Source organism: Dendrobates tinctorius, unplaced genomic scaffold (genome assembly GCF_039654945.1).
Source record: "Dendrobates tinctorius isolate UK_male_01 unplaced genomic scaffold, ASM3965494v1 ptg000224l, whole genome shotgun sequence".
Taxonomy (NCBI): domain Eukaryota; kingdom Metazoa; phylum Chordata; class Amphibia; order Anura; family Dendrobatidae; genus Dendrobates; species Dendrobates tinctorius.
In genome coordinates, this window is record NW_027361891.1 from 10,939,535 (window position 1) to 10,962,033 (window position 22,499).

Here is a 22,499-nt window from a genome sequence, read left to right on the forward strand (position 1 = left end):
GCCCCCGAGCCGGCTCTCTGCCCGGCGTGCCCGCCCCTTGCTTATAGCGCCGCCTACTAGCGGACAGCGGCGCCTGCGATCGGCGCACCCTATCTTTAGCATAGGGTGCGCAGATCGTGCGCAGGCCGTGCGCTAGTTGCGCTTTGACCTGCGCTGCGCACTTTTGACGGTGCGCCGTGCGCACCAAAATCAAACTTTTCAGATTTTGGCGCGCACGGCGCACCGTCAAAAGTGCGCAGCGCAGGTCAAAGCGCAACTAGCGCACGGCCTGCGCACGATCTGCGCACCCTATGCTAAAGATAGGGTGCGCCGATCGCAGGCGCCGCTGTCCGCTAGTAGGCGGAGCTACAAGCAAGGGGCGGGCACGCCGGGCAGAGAGCCGGCTCGGGGGCGGAGCTACCCCCGGCTGTGCGTGCGCTTAAAAAGCGCTAATGTGAAACCGGCCTAACTTTGTAATTTAAGATAGTGATTATTGAATACATGATGTGAGATTCTGTGACCTGGCAGTGCACTTGGGTCCTACATAATACAATTACACCAACAAGTATGCACTCCAAAGTCAACACATTGATCAACGAATGCCTGTTTGGAAGCATTTTCTAATAATACATGGTACAAATATTGCAAAAAACAATAGACACATTTCAAATTGGCATGTAAAAACCACTAGAGACCAGTTACAGACAACTAATAAAACATCTGAGTGTAGATAAGAGCCTGCACAGCATCCTGGTCAGCACCTCTGGGCAGAAGTACTGAGTCACATCCCATGATTCATTTACAGTAGCACACGAGCCTTGTAAAATCCAATCTTGGTTATGATTAACTAAAGCTAATTTTAATCACTTAATACTAAGATTAGAGCCATATTTACTGTCCCCAACACAATGGGTAGGTTTAAAATACATGAAGGCATCTAAATTAGTAAATCAACCTGAGCCAATTTTGCACCTCCGACAAGTACTTATATATTATATTTGTTTTAGCATTATGAAAGGAAGAATTATGATGAAGCTATTTGTACTCTGCTTTGATCTGCTGATCATACTCTAATGTTATATTTCTTTTTTTCTACATTTACATGACAGCTAAATAACTTATTTTCCATTAGATGCCAAATAATTGGCCAACTACTTACAAACTGTAGACTTTTTTTCTGAGATGAGCTCAACTCAATACCTCTGTCCATAAGATTACACACGGGTATTACAAAAGTTCATATTCTGAAACACTTCTGGCTAACATAGAGATTGACATTTTAGGAACATATATTGTGTAACCTATGGCTAATATGCCAAATTTCAGGGAAAAAATAGATTTCTTTCAATTTTATAGGCAATTAAAGTGAATGAAGTGATGGGTATGTTCAAAAATGGAAAAAAAAATAATGAAAGCCATTGTGCTGGGTTTGAACTATTGGAAAACCCATCATACTGACTTGATCAGGACCCAAGTGACTTTTATTTATTCTCAAAAATAAAGCCATCTTGCGTGTCAAAAAACTTACATCTGATTCTAAAGTGATATCAGCAATTGCTGATAAAGGCAGTACTTGAAAAAGTATTTTATCATTCATGAAAAATGAAATGGGGCTGGTGCCTGTGTTTATTTAATACCTGAGAATACAACTGTAGAATGTAATGAACCAGCACTTGATAGGTTAAAACAAAACCATGTTCTCATAATTATTAACATTTTTTCCAATCTTACTTTTCATACATGGTCATAAATGGTCAGATTCATCAATCACTCGTAGACCGCTTTGATGAGCTGGGCTATGTTCATGAGACATTATATGACCTTATATCCACAAGCAAGATTTCTGCATACAGCACAGCTTTCTTTCTCAATATCAGTTACATGAAAGAAATTGTGTGAACTCTTATATGACACATGTAGTTCCATTGGCAAAATAGTTGACTTTTTATTCATACAACCTATAGTATAACTCACAGTCAATAAAAGCATCTGACTTCCTAATTATAGCTAAATCCCCCACAATGATCAATTCAGGTGCTTCAAATGTGATCAACTAGAAGTTTGCTTGATAAGGCTACATCCAGTTTCACAAAATAAAAAATATTCAAGATTTGAGGGCTTTCAATTTCTAACCTAATCAGTTTCACAATAGTTCTTCAAGCTTTTAAACTTCTATTTCTAGACGACACATGCCTGTAAACCTTGATAGAAAATGCAATACCTCTACGGATTGTACCTGGATCACTCCACTTTTATTAAATTAAAACATTTCAAATGAGATCTTCACAAATATGATGACAATGCAGATTGAAATATAGTCATGCATATATCTCTCATACCTGTTTGTAAGGTAAGGTTCTTTGCCTCTCCATCCTGCAAAGCCACAATGCTTATATCGTACAGAGTTCCTGCCTCAAGTCCACTCTGTCTGCACTCATAGGAGTCATTGGTCTTTTGAACTGGGTTACAAGTGTTCTCCCAAAAATTATTTGACCTACATATCATGCTAAAGTTACAAAGACTCCCGGAACTGCTCCACTTCACGTAGACAGACTGAGAGAAAACTTTACTCTCTGTGATGTTGATGGTGCATTTTACTGGCTCCACATCCTAGAAAATTGAAACAGAAGCTATTAGAACTCAGCTCTAGAATTATAGGTACGGTAGGTAAAAGCGAAAGGTGCAGGTGATTCTACTATTGGCCACAATCTCAGTCCACAGAATAGAGTCCATTAGCTAACATACTTACAATCATATATGACACTATGTATATTCAACAATAAAACTCCTGTAAAATATTCTTAGCACTTAATTGCTCAAATGGTGATCAAAATGTTTTCTGAATTGTGAATTTGTACAAAGAGGTCTTTGTGGTTCATAATTTGCCTAAGAGTGACAAGTTGATATAGTTGATATAGTTTCAAGCACAGAGGTAGTCAGATGTTGTAGTGTTGAATGAAGTATATAGATGTAGTAATTTTAATTTTGGCATTTGTCACCATTCTTTAGATCTCACTGCGAGATCTGTCATGTTACATAGGACTAGATTCAAGCCTTCTGCACAATCCTAATTCAGGGAGACATTTTGATGCACTAACACTACAGATCCACTGATCTGATTGATAATTTCAACCTTTCTATACCTGTACCATGACAAATCAAGCGTGCTCACCTGAATGCAGCTTAGCATAATCCACAATGAGAATCCAAACACATATCTCAGCATTGCGAGAAACCTGATTTACTATAATCCTTCAGTAATAATATTTACGTTGCCAATCCCCCAAATATGCAATCCATGGAGTATCCAATTTCACAAAAAGCTTTTTCAAGAAATTCCAGAATAAAAAACTCTAGATGGCTTCCCAAGTCAATTACTTTATACAATTATCTTTTCCCAGAAATTGAGAAAATTAACATTCAAATCCAAGCAATTTTTTCCTGAAAGGTGGTGCAGTAAGACATAAAGGTACCAAGAGGACTTGATTTTGGGTAAAATTTAAGAAAAGAGTGCAGAAGGCAACGTCTTGCAATTTCCACATTGCCATTCTGACCCAGTCTAAACTTGTTCGGTCCTTTCCATCCACTTCCTTAATCAAGAGTCAATTTCCTCGCTAGTTCTAAAGCAACAATAATGAGCCGAAACCAGAATCCAACCCAAGCAGAGAACTCAAGAGCGCCTCCCCTTCTTGTGAGTTTGCAGAATGATCTAGGCTGTCTTCTTGGCAGTACCTCTAAGATGCCAGACCAGCCAATTTCCTCTGACTGCTGACCCTTCATTAACCTTCTCTCCTGGTGCCTGGATACATCTGAAGTTCCTTCTGTCTATGCCCTGGGTTGCGCCTGTCCTTTGGATACCACTGTCCCATGCCAGCACTTTCACTATTCTGCTCTGATCATTTTTGTCTGAAATCTTGTTTCTTTCTCCCTCTAACTTTCCTCTCCCCACCCCTGCCTTCCTTCCTCCTATCTCTTCGTTCTCTCTCAGGCTAGTTTCCCGAGGCTATTTTTGGACCTTTTTATTTTCTTTTAATAAAATGTTTGGCCATTATAATTTCGCACAACCAGCCTCACCCAAAAGGTCTTGTTACTCTTTCACCAGATCATTTTGACATGTGGACAGTAGCAGATTAGATTTGCAATGTAACTTTTGCAGATTTGAATATGCTGTGGTCTTTCTGCAGCGCACATATTATCAGATCAGCTTCTTGTATGTGTGAAACTTGTTTTCTTTGAAGTCCATTCTCTGTTTAGATTTCCATTAGTAGTAGCTCCAAAAACCTGAATATCATATTAGAATTAATGAATTTCTCACATAATATAAGGCGCTTTGGCTATACAGGTACATAAGGAAATCTGAGGCTCAGTGGTTAGCACTGCAACTTTACAGCACTGGGGTCTTAGTTGAAATCCCACCAAGGACAACACCTGCAAGGAGCTTGTATGTTTTCATGTTTGCTTGGGTTTCCTCCGGGTTCTCCCATGCTCCAAAGACACACTGATAGGAAATCTAGATTGTGAGCCCTAATGGCGACAGTGATGATAATGTCTGTAAAGTGCTATGGCATTAATGGCTCTATAAAAGTATAATAAATACATCTATTTTTTTATTCTGCCACCTCCTATTAAACCAGGGATAATCTATAATCAGAATATCAACTATGGGCAATTTTAGTAAAACTAGCGTTTAGGGTTTTGTATTATGGCTTTAACACTTATGGTGGATGTAATGAAGATTTCAAAAGGTGTCCACACTACAGACTAAAAGTGGTCAAAATTAAACAGTTGTTTTATGCTAACCATATAGTTAGCAAATGTAAATCCTAACATCTTTGTAAGTGGTATTTTATCCTTTTTTGATGCCTATTTGTCTGGTACTTTATTCTTTACAATCTCTCTCAGGCAAAACTAATAGATCAAGGAAATTCTTATCCTCTCTTGCTGACAACTTTATCTTCCAAAAGGTAGAGGAGAAAACAAGGGAACTGCTACCTTGGATCTAATCCTTATAAACAGGGAGGAAATGGTTGAGCAGGTAAAAGTGGCTGGGACCCTAGGAAGTAGCCACCATGCTATTTTAGAATTTTGGATGACTAGAGGAGGAAGACCTGTGAAGACTCAGACGTCAAGGTTAGATTTCAGAAAGGCAGATTTTAAGGGATTCAGAAAGAGAATTGGAGGGATCCAATGGCTGCATATCCTTAAAGACAAAAATGTCTAGGAAGGATGGGAAATCTTGAAAAATGAAATTCTCAAAGTACAATTGTTAACAATTCCAAAAAGAGGGAAGAATAGGAAGCAGTAAAGGAAACCAGGATGAATGAAAGCAGAACTTAAGCACATGCTAAAAAGTGAGAAAGAAATGTTTATAAAATGGAAAGAGGGAGGCATATCTAAAGAAGAATATAATGCTGTCTGCAGAACTTGCAGGGCACAAATCAGATTACTAAAGCTGACAATGAATTGAGTCTTGCAAGAGACGTCAAAAGAAATAATAAAGGATTTTGGGGATATGTCAAAAGTAAAAGAAAAGTCAAAGATACTATAGGATTTTTACAGGATGAAAATGATGAAATGGTAAGACAGGATGTTGAGAAAGCCGAAGTTTTAAATTCCTATTTTGCATGTTTTCTCTCAGAAAGGAAATGTAACATCAACTGTTCTTTACTGTCCTATTAAGGGAATAAAAGAATCCAGGATATCTATAAACAGAAAGATAGTGAGGAAATACCTAGCTAACCTAAATGAATTCAAGTCTCCAGGTCAAGATGAATTACACCCCAGAGTTCTGAAGGAGATAGCAGAAGAAATTTCTGAACCCCTCTCCATAATCTTTGAAAATTCTTGGAGAACAGGAGATGTCCCAGAAGGCTGGAGAAGAGCAAATGTTGTTCCTATCTTCAAAAAGAGAAAGAAGGTGGACCCAGGCAACTATAGGCCGGTGAGTCTGACTTCTATACCAGGAAAGATCTTTGAACAAATTATTAAACAACATGTATGTCAGTACCTGGATAAGAATGAAGTGATTAAACAGAGTCAGCATTGGTTTGTAACTAATAAGTCATGTCAGACTAACTTAATTTCCTTCCATGACAGAATCACTGATTGGGTGGATCAGGGAAATGCTGTAGATATAGTATATCTTGACTTCAGCAAAGCATTTGACAAAGTATCTCACACAATCCGTATTGAAAAAATGGCTAAGTATGGAATGGACAAGGCAACTGTTAAGTGGATTCATAACTGGCTTAGTGATCGGACCCAAAGAGTGGTCGTAAATGACTGCACATCCAGTTGGAAGAATGTCTCAAGTGGGGTACCACAGGGCTCTGTCCTGGGCCCTGTATTGTTCAACATCTTTATCAACAATTTAGATGAAGGAATTGAGGGTAAACTGATTCAATTTGCTGATTATACAAAGCTAAGAGGGATAGCTAATACTAGAGAAGACAGAGATGTTAAAAAGATATAAATAAACTGGAGCAGTGGGCAGCATCTAACAGAATGGTTTTTAACAGGGAAAAATGCAAAGTACTACATCTGGGCAATAAAAATGAAAATAGCATATACAAAATGGGAGGAATAGGGCTAAGCAACAGCACATGTGAAAAAGACTTGGGTATACTAATAGATCACATACTAAATATGAGTCAACAGTATGATGCAGCAGCAAAAAAGGCAAATGCAATTCTAGGATGTATTAACAGAAGCATACAGTCTAGATCACATGAAGTCATTATTGCCCTCTACTCCTCTTTGGTCAGACCTCATCTGGAATACTGTGTCCAGTTTTGGGTGCCACAATTTAAAAAAGACATCAACAAACTGGAGCAAGTTCAGAAAAGAGCGACCAGAATGGAGACTGGTCTGCAAACCCTGTCTTATGAGGAAAGGTTGCAGGATTTGGGAATGTTTAGCTTGCAGAAGAGAAGACTGAGAGGAGACTTAATGGCTGTCTACAAATATCTCAAGGGCTGTCACACTGTAGAAGGATCACCTTTATTCTCATTTGCACAAGGAAAGACTAGAGGCAATGGGATGAAACTGAATGGGAGGAGACACAGATTAGATATTAGAAAAAACTTTTTTACAGTTAGGGTGATCAATGAGTGGAACAGGCTGCCACGGGAGGTGGTGAGTTCTCCTTCAATAGAAGTCTTCAAACAGAGGCTGGTCAGACATCTGTCTGGGATGATTTAGCGAATCCTGCTTTGAGCATGGGGTTGGACCAGATGACCCAGGAGGTCCCTTCCAATTCTACGATTCTAAAAATTAGCTTTTTCGCATTATCAGCGGTATGACTAAATTAACCCCAAGTAGCAAAAAGGACAAGTCAGCTAAATGATCTGAATTGAAAATGAATTATCATGAAGTTTATGGTACTTTAACATGCTACATCTTGCAGCAGATTTTGCAGAGGGCAATTACACAGGAGCATGTAGTAATATAGGCTTCGAAAAGATTATACCTATGTAGGTATAAATAGAAGCACTTGCTGCAGTAACATATTCTTGCTTTCATTAAAGCTTCTGAAGCTTTAAAATGTTTTTTTTTCACACATTTTACAGCTTTAATGATTTAAAGTAGAATGGTGGGAGCCTGGATCCTGAAACCCCTCTTCCAATTGTTCAAATCTCCTCCCCAAGAGGTGCACTCCTAGGGAGACAAGAAGACACAGCTCATGGCTTAGCGCGCACAGTGGAGGGTATGGATTTAATAGACAGCATAGGCTCTGCGCACTTACACGCGAGCTTTGCACCTCTCGGAAAGAGGATTTGAGCAATTGGTTGGAACCTCAGGACCAGGACCCTCACCGATCTGCTTGTTATCATTAGGGGAAACAAAAAGAAGGTTTTGGCACCATGTGAGCCAGTTGAAAAAAGACTGATTGTTCTCAGTGAGAGCAATAAAATAATAATCTTGTACTGTAGTTATGATACCTTTTAAAGGCTAACATTAGGGGAAGGAAATGTGATTTTTTTTTAAAGATTTAGTTACTTTTAAAAATAACCTGTCAGCAAGATTTTGTAATGTAAAGACATGTCTGGGGCTGTAATACTGATTACATTGATAACTTTGATGATGAATTCCGCATTGTGATGCTTCTTTAATCACCATTTGGAGTTTTCTGCTAATTAGATCTCGGTGCACAGGGGCCGGACTGTATACGGGGTCTTCTCCCTCTCTGTGATTCTCTGCCCCTCTGCTGCTTCCAGTTTGTGAATGACCTGCCTCCTATGTTTGAAATCTCAGCAGTGACCGGTCATTCATAAGCTAGGGACAGGCAGAAGGTCCGGGGAACCACAGAGTGGAGGCACCAGAGGGGCCGGGGAATCATAGACAGGAACGACAAGACATTGCACAGTCCGGCCTCTGTGCACCGAAATCTAATTAGCAGAAAACTTCAAATGGTGAATAAAGAAGAACAGCAAAGCAGATTTCTTCACCAAAGGTATCAATGTAATCAGTCTTCACTTTACATTACAAAATTGTGCTGACAAGTTCTTTTTAACCCCTTAACCCCAGAGGTATTTTCGTTTTTGCGTTTTCATTTGTCGCTCCCCTTCTTCCCAGAGCCATAACTCTTTTTTTTTTTGTCACTATGGCCTTGTGAGGGCTTGTTTTTTTGCGGAACGAGTTGTACTTTTGAACAACACCATTGGTTTTACTATGTTGTGTACTAGAAAATGGAAAAAAAATTTCAAGTGCGGTGAAATTGCAAAAAAAGTGGAATCCCACACTTGTTTTTTTTGTTTGGCTTTTTTACTATATTGACTAAATGCTAAAACTGACCGGCCATTATGATTCTCCAGGTCATTACGAGTTCATAGACACCAAACATGTCTAGGTTCTTTTTTATCTAAGTGGTGAAAAAAAATTCCAAACTTTGATTAAAAAAAAAATGCGCCATTTTCTGATACCCGTAGCGTCTCCATTTTTTGTGATATTGGGTTGGGTGAGGGCTTATTTTTTGTGTGCCGAGCTGATGTTTTTAATAATACCATTTTGGTGCAGATACGATATTTTGATCGCCCGTTATTGCTTTTTAATGCAATGTCAAGGTGACCAAAAAAAGTAATTCTGGCATTTTGACTGTTTCTCTTGCTACGCCATTTAGCGATCAGGTTAATCCTTTTTTTTATTGATAGATTGGGCGATTCTGAACGCGGCAATACCAAATATGTGTAAGTTTGATTTTTTTATATTTTATTTTGAATGGGGCCAATTTTTTATTTTTTTATATTTTCAAAAACTTTTTTTTAGTTTTGGCATGCTTCAATAGTCTCCATGGGAGACAAGAAGCTGTCATAACCCGATCAGCTCTGCTACATACAGCCGATGATCAGTTCACCTGTATGTAGTAGAATTACTCGCTTTGAGCGCCGACCACTGAGCGGCGCTCACAGCAAGCCATCAGTGACAACCATAGAGGTCTCCAGGAGACCTCCGGTTGTCATACAGCCCACCAATGACCCACGATCACGTGATGTGGGTATCCGGTGGGCGGATTTCCGGCGCGCTGGGCAGAAGTTCTTGCTAAATGCCGCTGTCAGCGTTTGACAGTGGTATTTAATGGGTTAATAGCCACGGGTAGATCGCGATCCGGAACGGGCATACGTCAGCTGTTCAAAACAGCTGACATGTCACGGGAAAGATGTGGGCTCACCGCTGGAACCCACATCAAAGGGAGGGAGTCCAACAACAGTGTAAATGTATGCCCAATGTCAGAAAAGGGTTAAAATTAACCAAATCTTTTAAGGAAAATCATATTTTCTTCCTCTAATTTTAGCTATTAAAAAGTATCATAAGTTTTAACTACAAGATTATTATTTTGCTTCTCTCACTGAGAAAGATCAATCTTGTTTCAAGCTGACTAACATGGTACCAAAACCTTTTTTTCTTCCCCTAATGATAACAAGCAGATTGGTGAGGGTCTTGGCCCTGAGGTTCCAAACAATTGCTCAAATCTCCTGCCTGAGGTGCACAGCTCCAGTGTCAGCACACACACAGCCTATAGTACAGATACAATAGAAAGCATAAGCTAGAGAGCCTAAGCTTTCTACTTTATCCATAACTCACACTGAGAAGACCCAATGCACAGTCCGGCCCCTGTGTACTGAAAACCTCAAATGCTGATTAGAGGTGAACCACCAGATTTCTTCAGCAAAAGTATCAATCAGTATTACAGAGCCACTACAGCCATGGTTTTACTTTAGAAAATCGTGCTGACAGGTTCTCTTTAAGACTAAAAGTATGCTGTATGTTAGACCATGAACCTACTGGAAGGTTATCATCAAAGAAAGGATCTGTATCCTGTTGTTTCACACTTGATGTAAGGTTAAGGTTGTAGAAAGGTGTCACAAAAGTTGTGAAAAATCAGAGACCAAATAAGAGACAAATGTAATGATACAGAATTTTATTGGCTCCTGTACACTCCACAAGAGTCCTGACTTAAAATATCATGTTGTGTCACACAGGCCTAACTGCTTACTACAATCTCCATTGTTTTTTCACATGACTACTACACCAGCAAATTGGGCCATTACTTACTTATTTTTCCACCAATCCCAGTTGAGAAATACCATGTCACTAAAATAACTGATTTTCTGTTGTATGCCACAAAAGCGATTAGATCAGTTCAACCACTTTTCTGGCCCCCAGCAACCAATCATATGCTTCAGCTCCTCCTCAATGACCAGACTGGTTTAGCTCATATCTCAATCCCAACTTGGTATAACATTACCAATGTCACTCCTCGATTGTTCTCTTCAGGCTGACATGTGGCCCAGGGTTATGGGAGACACTTCCACCAGAACTAACCCCACCAAGGCCAGGGATGTTCTCAGTCTGCACTGCTTCAGTATTGCACTGCACTTCAGGTTCGCCGACCCCTCTCCCATAGCGTACCTAACCAACATTCTCAATACTGTCACTCCTCCACTTTAGAGATTTGTCTCAGTAATCACAAAAAATAACTGCAATGTTTCATATATAACAATACACTTTACTATTTTTTTTTCTAGTATGCATTTAGTGGAACGTGAAATCTGGAAATGGATGCAAATAAATTTTAATTGTAGGTGTAAGTAGAAATCGGGATTGGGATAAGGAGGCAAAATAATTTGTGTAGACGTTATATAACACATATTCGGTGGCATGGATGCATTTTTATAGCCATCCATGAAGTCCATGTAAAATGTGTCCATGTTACAGAAGATAGTCCCTGACAATGACAAGGGTTGGGCAAGCTGTTGGTAATTTTTTTTTTATTTAAATCCTTTTTTTATATCTATTTTTGCTACTATTTAACTTTTATTGATTCTTATTTCACTTCTCTTTATTTCTGTCTAGAAGAAGCAAGGATGTAGCGGATCGTTGAGAAGATGCACAGATCATGTCCTCCCAGTATGCTGCACTCCTCCATCTAACTGTTGGAAGACCGTGATGCCATTCAATCATCGTGGGTTTCTATCACAATGGCCCAAATACTAGATGACAGTATCCTACATTCAGTCTCATTGCAAACCATAACCCTAACTGTGAGCGCTGTCTCTAGCATTTTTGTGATATGATATTTTGTGACTGGTATAATGTCTGCTCTCTGTTACTTTAGGAGGGTAGGGCCGATACAGGATCAGTCCATTTTCTTTCATGGCAGAGAGCTGTACCATTAAAATACCATCGAAAGGTGTATGATGCATTGACATCAGAGACATTTTTTGCATATTCATATGGCATGAAAGTATGCTAAGCACAGATCCCACCTGTTTATGTAGCTCCAATAGAAATGGAGATAGCCACCTCTCTATCCATTCCCTGCTGGGCGCAGCAGCTGATGGGATGGGAGTCAGGGGTATAACCCCTTTATGTAAGCATTGTGTACTGTAACATTATTTTGCTTGTCTAGCTACTGTACTACTTGAGTTTTGTACTAAATCTTTTGGGTATTCGGGAAGTAAACATGTTTCACTTTTTATACTTATTAAATTGAATATAACAACACAACATTACTTGCCTCTTGAAGCCCCTGGTGGTCTTTGTTGACATGGATGTGCCAGAGATGCCCCATCTGTTCTGCAACTTTGGCTGCAATTGTCTTGTGTTGTAGGCAGGTCATCTAACGCTCAACATAGGATAGCAGGGAGCAATGGATAGGCAAAAGAGGCCTCGGCAGGTGAGAAATGCTTATTTTGTTGTTGGAAAGCATTTTCTGCCAGTGTCCGATTCTCAACAACTAGAGATGAGCGAAATGGGTAGGTCAATTTCAAAAGTCGCCGACTTTCGCAAAAGTCGGGTTTCATCAAACGAAACCCGACCATAGCGTGAGGTCAGCCACGAGGTCGGCGACCAGAGCGCCAAAGTCGCGTTTCAAAAGATGCTTCCAGCGCCCTTTTTCAGCCAATGATGGAGGACGCACACTGTGGGCAACGCGATGACATAGGCAGCGGTCACCACCATCTTTGAGAAGGGCATGCAAGTGATTGGCTGACTTTGTGTGGCGTCACAGGGGCTATAAAAGGGCGTGCACGCCGACGGCCATCTTACTTCTGCTGATCTCAGAATAGGGAGAGCTGCTGCTGATGATGATTCTGTAGGGAGAGCGTTAGGCAGGGAAGAAGATACAAAAAATTGCTTCTGCTGCTAGCGATTCTGCCTGTACAACACACCAGTTAGTGTGCAGTGCAAGGGGAGGCTATATTTTGGTGCATCAGCTCTGTTGGTTTTTAGGCTGCCTTATAAGGCTCCCTGATAGCTGCATTGCTGTTTTCACACTGCTGTGCAAACTGCTTTTTTAAAAGCAAAAATACTTTTCATCCTCTTTTTTGCCCAGTTATCAAGCGTTCATTTTTCCACACTTTTGTGTGCAGCAGTCCTGCTTATTAGGTTGCCTGCTGCCATACTTGGGACTGAGAGCATCATTGTCAGCTTGCTAAAATCTCTAGGGAGATTCAAATTCTCCCCAGTACTATATAGACATTTTATACACCATCCAATTTCAGCCTGTTATATTGAGGTGTAATCTACACTGGGACTGAGATTTTAGTTCAGTGTCCTCAAGTCTGTAGGGGGATTCAACTTTTCCCCAGTCCTATATAGACATTTTATACACCATCCAATTTCAGCCTGTTATATTGAGGTGTAATCTACACTGGGCCTGAGATAATAGTTCAGTGTCCTCAAGTCTGTAGGGAGATTCAAATTCTCCCCAGTCCTATATAGACATTTTATACACCATCCAATTTCAGCCTGTTATATTGAGGTGTAATCTACACTGGGTCGGAGATAATAGTTCAGTGTCCTCAAGTCTGTAGGGAGATTCAAATTCTCCCCAGTCCTATATAGACATTTTATACACCATCCAATTTCAGCCTGTTATATTAAGGTGTAATCTACATGGGGCCTGAGATATTAGTTCAGTGTCCTCAAGTCTGTAGGGAGATTTAAATTCTCCCCAGTCCTATATAGACATTTTATACACCAACCAATTTCAGCCTGTTATATTGAGGTGTAATCTACACTGGGCCTGAGATAATAGTTCAGTGTCCTCATGTCTGTAGGGAGATTCAAATTCTCCCCAATACTATATACACCTTGTACCTTGTTTTACAGTACCATATTGCTGGTGGTATTTTGGGTACATTTTCCCAAAAATGAGGAAGTGAGTTGGAAGAGGCCGTGGAAGTGGGCAGGGGTTGCCAGCTGGTAATGATGGTGTTGGTGGTGGTGGTGGATATGCTGGTAGTGGCAAAAGCACAATAGCACCTAATGCAGAAGGTGTTGAGCCTGCCTCATCACCTGGCTCCACAAGGCCTCGAAGGCTCCCTTTCCATGGAGTAGGTAAACCGCTTTTAAAGCCGGAGCTTCAGGAACAAGTTTTGGCTTACATTGCTGACTCGGCCTGCAGCTTTATCACCTCCTCTTCTGAAGTTTCAAAAAATAAAAGCACTGAGTCGTCATTGGAGGCTCATGGTCAGGAACCACACCTTTCCTTGTGTCCTTCACCCCTACCAAACGTAAAGGATGCGGCAGGCCACACTACAGATTACTCCATGGAGCTCTTTTCACATACCATGCCTGGGTTATCAAGTCAAATCGTGAATTACCCAGTCAAAGAAGAATCTGACATGGAGTGCACTGATGCACAGCCACTGCTAGATTTATCTGCTGGTACATTCACTCAGAGCACTACATTGTCCTCGCAGTGTACTGAGCCAGAATCTGACCCTGATGAAACGCAGGTGACGCTTTCTGCATACTATACCACCTTACATGGTGACACAGAGGAAGGTGCACATGACATTGAAGAGGAGGTGATGGATGACCCAGTTGTTGACCCAGATTGGCATCCATTGGGGGAAGAGGGTGCCACTACCAATAGCTCAGAAGAGGAGGAGGAGCATCCGCAGCAGGCATCGACATTGCAACAGCTGTTATCTGGCAGGCCCGGAGCAGTTCAAAAACGGGTTACAAAAAACAAAAGAGTTGCAGGACAGCTAGGCCAGATGGTCAAATTAGCACAGCGTGCAAGGCCTCAAAATGTCTTCCATAGTAGGAAGAGTGCAGTGTGGCACTTTTTTGAACAAAATCCTAATGATCAGGCAAAGGTTATCTGTAAGAAGTGCACAAAGACCTTTAGCCGAGGGAAAAATCTGAGAAATTTGAATACCGGTTGCATGCTTAGACATTTAACCACCATGCACTTGCAAGCATGGACGGACTACCAAACCTCACGTACCACATGTGCAACTGCTCCCAATGAAGGTAGTCAGCAACGCTGCATTGTTTCCCCCACTGTAAGCCCACCGGTTAGCACACCACCAGCAGCAAATGTTGAGGTGTCGTCGCAAGGCCAAAGCAGTCAGGGAATCACAATGTTATTGCTACGAAAGACTGAATCTAGGCCATCAGAAAGAACAAAAACACCATCACCATCATCAACCCTTTCTCAGTCTGTCATGTCCACCATATGTAGCTCTCAAGTCCAGCTCACCCTACCAGAGACTATGAGTAGGACAAGAAAGTACTCATCCTCTCATCCGCGTACACTGGGTTAAAACGCCCACATTGCCAAACTAATCTCGTTAGAGATGATGCCCTACCGGTTGGTTGAAAGCGAAGCTTTCCGTGAACTCATGGCCTACGCAGTACCACGATATGACCTACCCAGTCGGCACTTCTTTTCTCGCAAAGCAATCCCAGCCCTCCACCTTCATGTGAAAGACTGCATTGTCCATGCACTCAAGCAATCAGTGAGTGGAAAGGTGCACCTCACAACAGATGCATGGTCCAGTAGGCATGGCCAGGGCCGTTACGTGTCCATCACTGCGCACTGGGTTAATGTGGTGGATGCAGGGTCCACAGGGGACAGCAGTGGTGGGACAGTGCTGCCTAGCCCACGGTATAGGAAACAGTTGGGTGTAGGCGTTCGACCCTCCTCCTCCTCCAGAAGCGAAAGCTCGTCCACAGAGCGCAGTCGCACGAGCACTCCATCCGCAGCTGCTAGTGTTGCACACGAGGTGTCCCACTATCAAACAGCTAGTGGTAAGCATCAGCAGGCTGTGTTGAAGATGATGTGTTTGGGTGACAGACACACCGCGGAGGTACTGGCCGACTACTTGCAGCGACAAACTGAGTCATGGCTGGGCAGTCTACATCTTGACTCAGGCAAGGTAGTTAGTGATAACGGCTGGAATTTTGTGGCAGCCATAGCCCTTTCAAAACTCCGACACATACCTTGCCTGGCTCACACCTTGAACCTGGTGGTGCAGTGCTTCCTCAATAATTATCCGGAGTTAACAGGCCTGCTCCAGAAGGTCCGAAGACTGTGCTTGCACATCCGCCGGTCGCCCGTACACTCCAGTCGTATGCAGAAGCTGCAGCGATTGCTCCAACTTCCCAAGCACCGCCTAATTATCAACGTTGCAACAAGGTGGAACTCCACCCTGCACATGGTTGAGAGGCTGTGCGAACAGAGGCAGGCTGTAATGCATTTGTGGGAGGATACACGGCCAGACACTTTGAGGGCAGACATGGAGTTGTCGGGTGTGCAGTGGTCGAAACTGAAAGACCTCTGTAAAGTCCTTCAGTGTTTTGAGGAATGCACACGACTGGTAAGCGCAGACGACACCATCATAAGCATGAGCATCCCACTTATGCGTCTGCTCATACAAACTTTGACACACATTAAGGAGCAGGCGTCTGCAGCCGAGGAGGATGAGGAAGAGGAGGAGGGAAGCCTTGATGACAGTCAGCCATTATCTGCTCCGGGACCTCTCCTGGACGAGGTGGAGGAAGAAGAGGAAGAGGAGGAGGATGATGATGGGGATGATTATTTAGGGGAGGAGGATGCTTCTCGTGGGGCAAGTGAAAATGTTGGCGTGGCAAGGTCTGGTACAGGGTTTGTGCGTGACTGGAGGGATGTGGATTTGCCAGAAAGTGCTCCTCCACCCAGCACTCGCAGTGCATCATTGACACCTGGAACATTGGCTCACATGTCAGATTATGCCTTGCAGATCCTAAAAAGGGACCCCCGCATTGCCAATATGATGAACAATGACGACTACTGGTTGGCCAGCATCCTGGATACACGCTGTAAAGGCAAATTCCAAAACATCATGCCACAGGAGAACCTTGACCTAATATTGGCTAACAAACAAGCAACTCTGGTAAACTGTTTGTTTGAGGCATTCCCAGCACACAGCAGCGGTGATGGTTCTCCAATGAGCCGTAGGGGGCAAAATGGAAGAGGTGTTCGTGGTGCACAAATCAGAAGTGGCGTTGAAGACAGGGGTTTCATGACCATGTTGTGGACTGATTTTTCAAGTCCCGCTTACCCGACTGGTAATACTGCATCGATTGAAAGTGACAGGAGACAGCAGTTGTCAACTATGGTTACAAAATACTTCTCGTCCCATATCAATGTTCTCCCTCACAGGTCATTCCCCTTTGACTATTGGGCCTCTAAACTGGACGCCTGGCCTGAATTGGCACAATATGCCTTACAGGAGCTCGCTTGCCCTGCTGCTAGTGTGCTATCGGAAAGAGTCTTCAGTGCTGCTGGCTCAATCCTGGCAGAAAAAAGGACCCATCTGTCGACCCAAAATGTTGATGATCTAACCTTCATTAAAATGAACCATGCATGGGTTTCAAAGGATTTTGTCCCACCTTCCCCTGATGACACATAGGTTGCCAGAAAAATGGCTCACTTTTGTCCTCCTCTTCCTCAGACTTCTCCAATTCCTCCATTTGCAGCTGCTGAATGTCCAACATCAACATATGCCATTTTTTAAACCTCCTTAACCCCTTCACTACCAAGGGTGGTTTGCACGTTAACTACCGGGCCAATTTTTACAATTCTGACCACTGTACCTTTATGAGGTCATAACTCTGGAACGCTTTCATGGATCCCGGTGATTCTGACATTGTTTTCTCGTGACATATTGTACTTCATGTTAGTGGTAAAATTGCATTCAAATAACTTGCGATTATTTGTGAAAAAAACGGAAATTTGGCGAAAATTTTGAAAATTTCGCAATTTTCCAACTTTGAATTTTTATGCCCTTAAATCACAGCGATACGGCACACAAAAAACTTAATACATAACATTTCCCACATGTTTACTTTACATCAGCACAGTTTTAGAACCAAAATTTTTTTTTGTCAGGAAGTTATAAGGGTTAAAAATTGACCAGCGATTTCGCATTTTTGCAACACCATTTTATTTTTAGGGACCACTTCACATTTGAAGCCACTTTGAGGGGTCTATATGATAGAAAATGCCCAAAAGTGACATCATTCTAAAAACTGCACCCCTTAAGGTGCTTAAAACCACATTCAAGAAGTTTATTAACCCTTTAGGTGCGTCACAGGAATTTTTTGAATATTAAAAAAAAAATGAACATTTAACTTTTTTTCACAAAAAAAATACTTCAGGTTCAATTTTCTTTATTTTACCAAGGGTAACAGGAGAAATTGGACTGCAAGACTTATTGTGCAATTTGTCCTGAGTACGCTGATACCTGATATGTGGGGGGGAACCACTGTTTCGGTGCATGGCAGAGCTCAGAATGGAAGGAGCGCCATTTGACTTTTTCAATGCAAAATTGGCTGGAATTCAGATCGGACGCCATGTCACGTTTGGCGAGCCCCTGATGTACCTAAACAGTGGAAACCCCCCCCAAGTGACCCCATTTTGGAAACTAGACCCCCCAAGGAACTTATCTAGATATGTGGTGAGAACTTTGAACCCACAAGGGCTTCACAGAAGTTTATAACGTAAAGCGGTACAATTAAAAAATCATATTTTTTCCACAAAAATGATCTTTTCACCCCCAATTTTTATTTTTCCAAGGGTAACAGGACCCTAAAAGTTATTGTGCAATTTGTCCTGAGTACGCTGATACCCCATATGTGGGTGTAAATGACTATTTGGGCGCATAGCAGAGCTCGGAAGGGAAGCAGCGCCATTTGACGTTTTTGGCTAGAATTGAGATTGGACACCATGTCGCGATTGGAAAACCCCTGATGTACCAAAACAGTGGAAACCCCCCACAAATGACACCATTTTGGAATCTAGACCCCCCAAGGAACTTATCTAGATGTGTGGTGAGAACTTTGAACCCCCAAGGGCTTCACAGAAGTTTATAACGTACAGCAGTACAATTAAAAAATCATATTTTTTCCACAAAAATGATCTTTTCACCCTCAATTCTTATTTTTCCAAAAGTAACAGGACCCTAAAAGATATTGTGCAATTTATCCTGAGTACGCTGATACCCCACATGTGGGGGTAAACCACTATTTGGGCGTATGGCAGAGCTCGGAAGGGAAGCAGCGCCATTTGACGTTTTTGGCTGGAATTGAGATCAGACACCATGTCGCGTTAGGAAAGCCCCTGATGTACCAAAACAGTAGAAACCCCCCACAAATGACACCATTTTGGAAACTAGACCCCCCAAGGAACTTATCTAGATGTGTGGTGAGCACTTTGAACCCCCCAGTGCTTCACTGAAGTTTATAACGTCCGGGCGTGAAAATAAAAAAATCGTATTTTTTCCACAAACATGATCTTTTAGTCCCCATTTTTTTATTTTCCCAAGGGTAACAGGAGAAATTGGACCCCAAAAGTTGTTGTCCAATTTGTCCTGAGTACGCTGATACCTCATATGTGGGAGAAAACTACTGTATGGGCACACGTCGGGGCTCGGAAGGGAAGTAGTGACGTTTTGGAATGCAGACTTTGATGGAATGGTCTGCGGGTGTCATGTTGCGTTTGGAGAGCCCCTGATGTACCTAAACAGTGGAAACCCCCCACAAGTGACCCCATTTTGGAAACTAGACCCCCTAATGAACTTATCTAGATGTGTGGTGAGCACTTTGAACCCCCCAGTGCTTCACAGAAGTTTATAACGTCCGGGCGTGAAAATAAAAAAATCGTATTTTTTCCACAAACATGATCTTTTAGTCCCCATTTTTTATTTTCCCAAGGGTAACAGGAGAAATTGGACCCCAAAAGTTGTTGTCCAATTTGTCCTGAGTACGCTGATACCTCATATGTGGGAGAAAACTACTGTATGGGCACACGTCGGGGCTCGGAAGGGAAGTAGTGACGTTTTGGAATGCAGACTTTGATGGAATGGTCTGCGGGTGTCATGTTGCGTTTGGAGAGCCCCTGATGTACCTAAACAGTGGAAACCCCCCACAAGTGACCCCATTTTGGAAACTAGACCCCCTAATGAACTTATCTAGATGTGTGGTGAGCACTTTGAACCCCCCAGTGCTTCACAGAAGTTTATAACGTCCGGGCGTGAAAATAAAAAAATCGTATTTTTTCCACAAACATGATCTTTTAGTCCCCATTTTTTATTTTCCCAAGGGTAACAGGAGAAATTGGACCCCAAAAGTTGTTGTCCAATTTGTCCTGAGTACGCTGATACCTCATATGTGGGAGAAAACTACTGTATGGGCACACGTCGGGGCTCGGAAGGGAAGTAGTGACGTTTTGGAATGCAGACTTTGATGGAATGGTCTGCGGGTGTCATGTTGCGTTTGGAGAGCCCCTGATGTACCTAAACAGTGGAAACCCCCCACAAGTGACCCCATTTTGGAAACTAGACCCCCTAATGAACTTATCTAGATGTGTGGTGAGCACTTTGAACCCCCCAGTGCTTCACAGAAGTTTATAACGACCGGGCGTGAAAATAAAAATATCGTATTTTTTCAACAAACATCATCTTTTAGTCCCCATTTTTTTATTTTCCCAAGGGTAACAGGAGAAATTGGACCCCAAAAGTTGTTGTCCAATTTGTCCTGAGTACGCTGATACCTCATATGTGGGAGAAAACTACTGTATGGGCACACGTCGGGGCTCGGAAGGGAAGTAGTGACGTTTTGGAATGCAGACTTTGATGGATTGGTATGCGGGTGTCATATGCGTTTGGAGAGCCCCTGATGTACCTAAACTATTGAAACTCCCCACAAGTGACCCCATTTTGGAAACTAGACCCCCCACGGAGCTTATCTAGATGTGTGGAGAGCACTTTGAACCCCCAAGTGCTTCACAGAAGTTTATAACGCCTGGGCGTGAAAATAAAAAAAACATTTTTTTCCGCAAAATTATATTTTTGCCCCCAATTTTTTATTTTCCTAAGGGTAACAGGAGAAATTGGACCCCAAAAGTTGTTTTGTAATTTGTCCTGAGTAGGCTGATACCCTACATGTGGGGGTAAAACACTGTTTGGGCACATGGCAGAGCTTGGAAGGGAAGGAGCACCATTTGACTTTTTCAACGCAGAATTGGCTGGAATTGAGATCAGACGCCATGTTGCCTTTGGAGAGCACCTGATGTGCCCAAACAGTGGAAACCCCCAATTATAACTCCAACCCGAACCTCAACACACCCCTAACCCTAATCTGAGCCCTAGCCCTAACCCTAGCCCTAACCCTAGCCCTAACCCTAGCCCTAACCCTAGCCCTAACCCTAGCCCTAACCCTAACCCTAGCCCTAACCCTACCCTAACCCTAACCCTAGCGGGAAAATGGAAATAAATACATTTTCTTTTAGTTTTATTATTTTTCCCTAACTAAGGGGGTGATAACGGGGGGTTTGATTTACGATTTATGGCGGTTTTTATGTTTGGCGGCTGTCGCACGCTAAAAGACGCTTTTTATTGTAAAAATAGTTTTTGCATCACCACATATTGTGAGCTATAATTTTTTCGTATTTTGACCCACTGAGTCATGTGAGGTCTTATTTTTTGCGGGACGAGTTGACGTTTTTATTGGTACCATTTTCGGGCACGTGACATTTTTTGATCGCTTTTTATTCCGATTTTTGGGACGCAGAATGAACAAAAACCAGCGTTTCATGAATTTCTTTTGGGGGGTGCGTTTACACCGTTCCGCGTGCGGTAAAATTGATAATGCGTTTTTATTCTTCGGGTCAGTACGGTTACAGCGATACCTCATTTAGGTCGTTTTTTTATGTTTTGTCGGTTTTTTGCAATGAAAACTATTTTATATAAAAAATAATTATTTTTGTATCGCTTTATTCTGCGAGCTATAACTTTTTTATTTTTTTGCGGATGATGCTGTATGGTGGATCGTTTTTTGCGGGACAAGATGATGTTTTCAGCGGTACCATGCATATTTATATGCGTCTTTTTGATCGCGCGTTATTGCACTTTTTGTTCGGTGGTATGATAATAAATCATTATTTTTTGCTTCGTTTTTTATTTTTATTTTTTAAGGGGTTCGCTAAAGGGGTTAACTAATGGGACAGTTTTATAGGGCAGGTCATTACGGACGCGGCGATACCAAATATGTGTACTTTTATTGTTTTTGTTTTTTTTTATTTTGAAAAAATGGATTTATTGGGGAAAAATTTTTTTTTTTTTTACTGATTTATTTAGCGATTTTTTTTTAATTATTTTTAACACTTTTTTTTTACTTTATTACCTTGTCCCAGGTGGGACATCACTGTCCTGTGACAGATCGCTGATCTGTCACATCACAGATCACTGTGACAGATCAGCGATCTGTCACAGGCACTGCTGCAGACTTCCTCATGCCTGCGCTTTGCAGGCAGTGAGGAAGTCAGCTCCCTGCAGGCCCCCGTCGCCATCTTGGATCCGGGGGCCTGTAGGGAAAGAGCCCCCCGCAGCAGCGCTGCACATTGCGCTGCCGTGGGGGGCTCAGGGAAGCACGGAGGGAGCCCCCTCCCTGCCGATGCTTCCCTTTAACCCCCGGTACACCGCGATCGCGTTTGATCGCGGTGTGCAAGGGGTTAACGTGTCGGGGGCGGTCCGTGACCGCCCCATACACATTGTGCCGGGTGTCAGCTATGATAATTAGCTGACACTCGGCCGCGATCAGCGGCGCTCACCACGTGGGCGCCGCTGATCGTGATGACGTAATATTCCGTCCATGGTAATTAGGTCCATGGTCACATGGACGGAATATTACGTCAATTGTAGGTAAGGGGTTAACTGGGCTGCCCCCCCCCCATGGCTGGGGTCACC

General features: G+C 42.3%; 1 protein-coding gene across 2 annotated transcripts in view; it reads right to left on the reverse strand.

The window, feature by feature from the left end:
* Positions 1–22,499, reverse strand: part of PTPRB (protein tyrosine phosphatase receptor type B) — a 173,366-nt gene that overhangs the window by 92,032 nt on the left and 58,835 nt on the right. The window contains exons 1-2 of one of the 2 annotated variants that reach the window (XM_073555526.1): positions 3,152–3,573; positions 2,319–2,589 (exon numbers count right to left, since the gene is read on the reverse strand). In XM_073555526.1, coding sequence (XP_073411627.1) covers positions 2,319–2,589; positions 3,152–3,205 — 325 coding nt within the window. In that variant the 5' untranslated portion in view covers positions 3,206–3,573. Of the gene's footprint in view, positions 1–2,318; positions 2,590–3,151; positions 3,574–22,499 lie in introns of those variants that run through there. The other variant, XM_073555525.1, reaches the window with a different exon arrangement.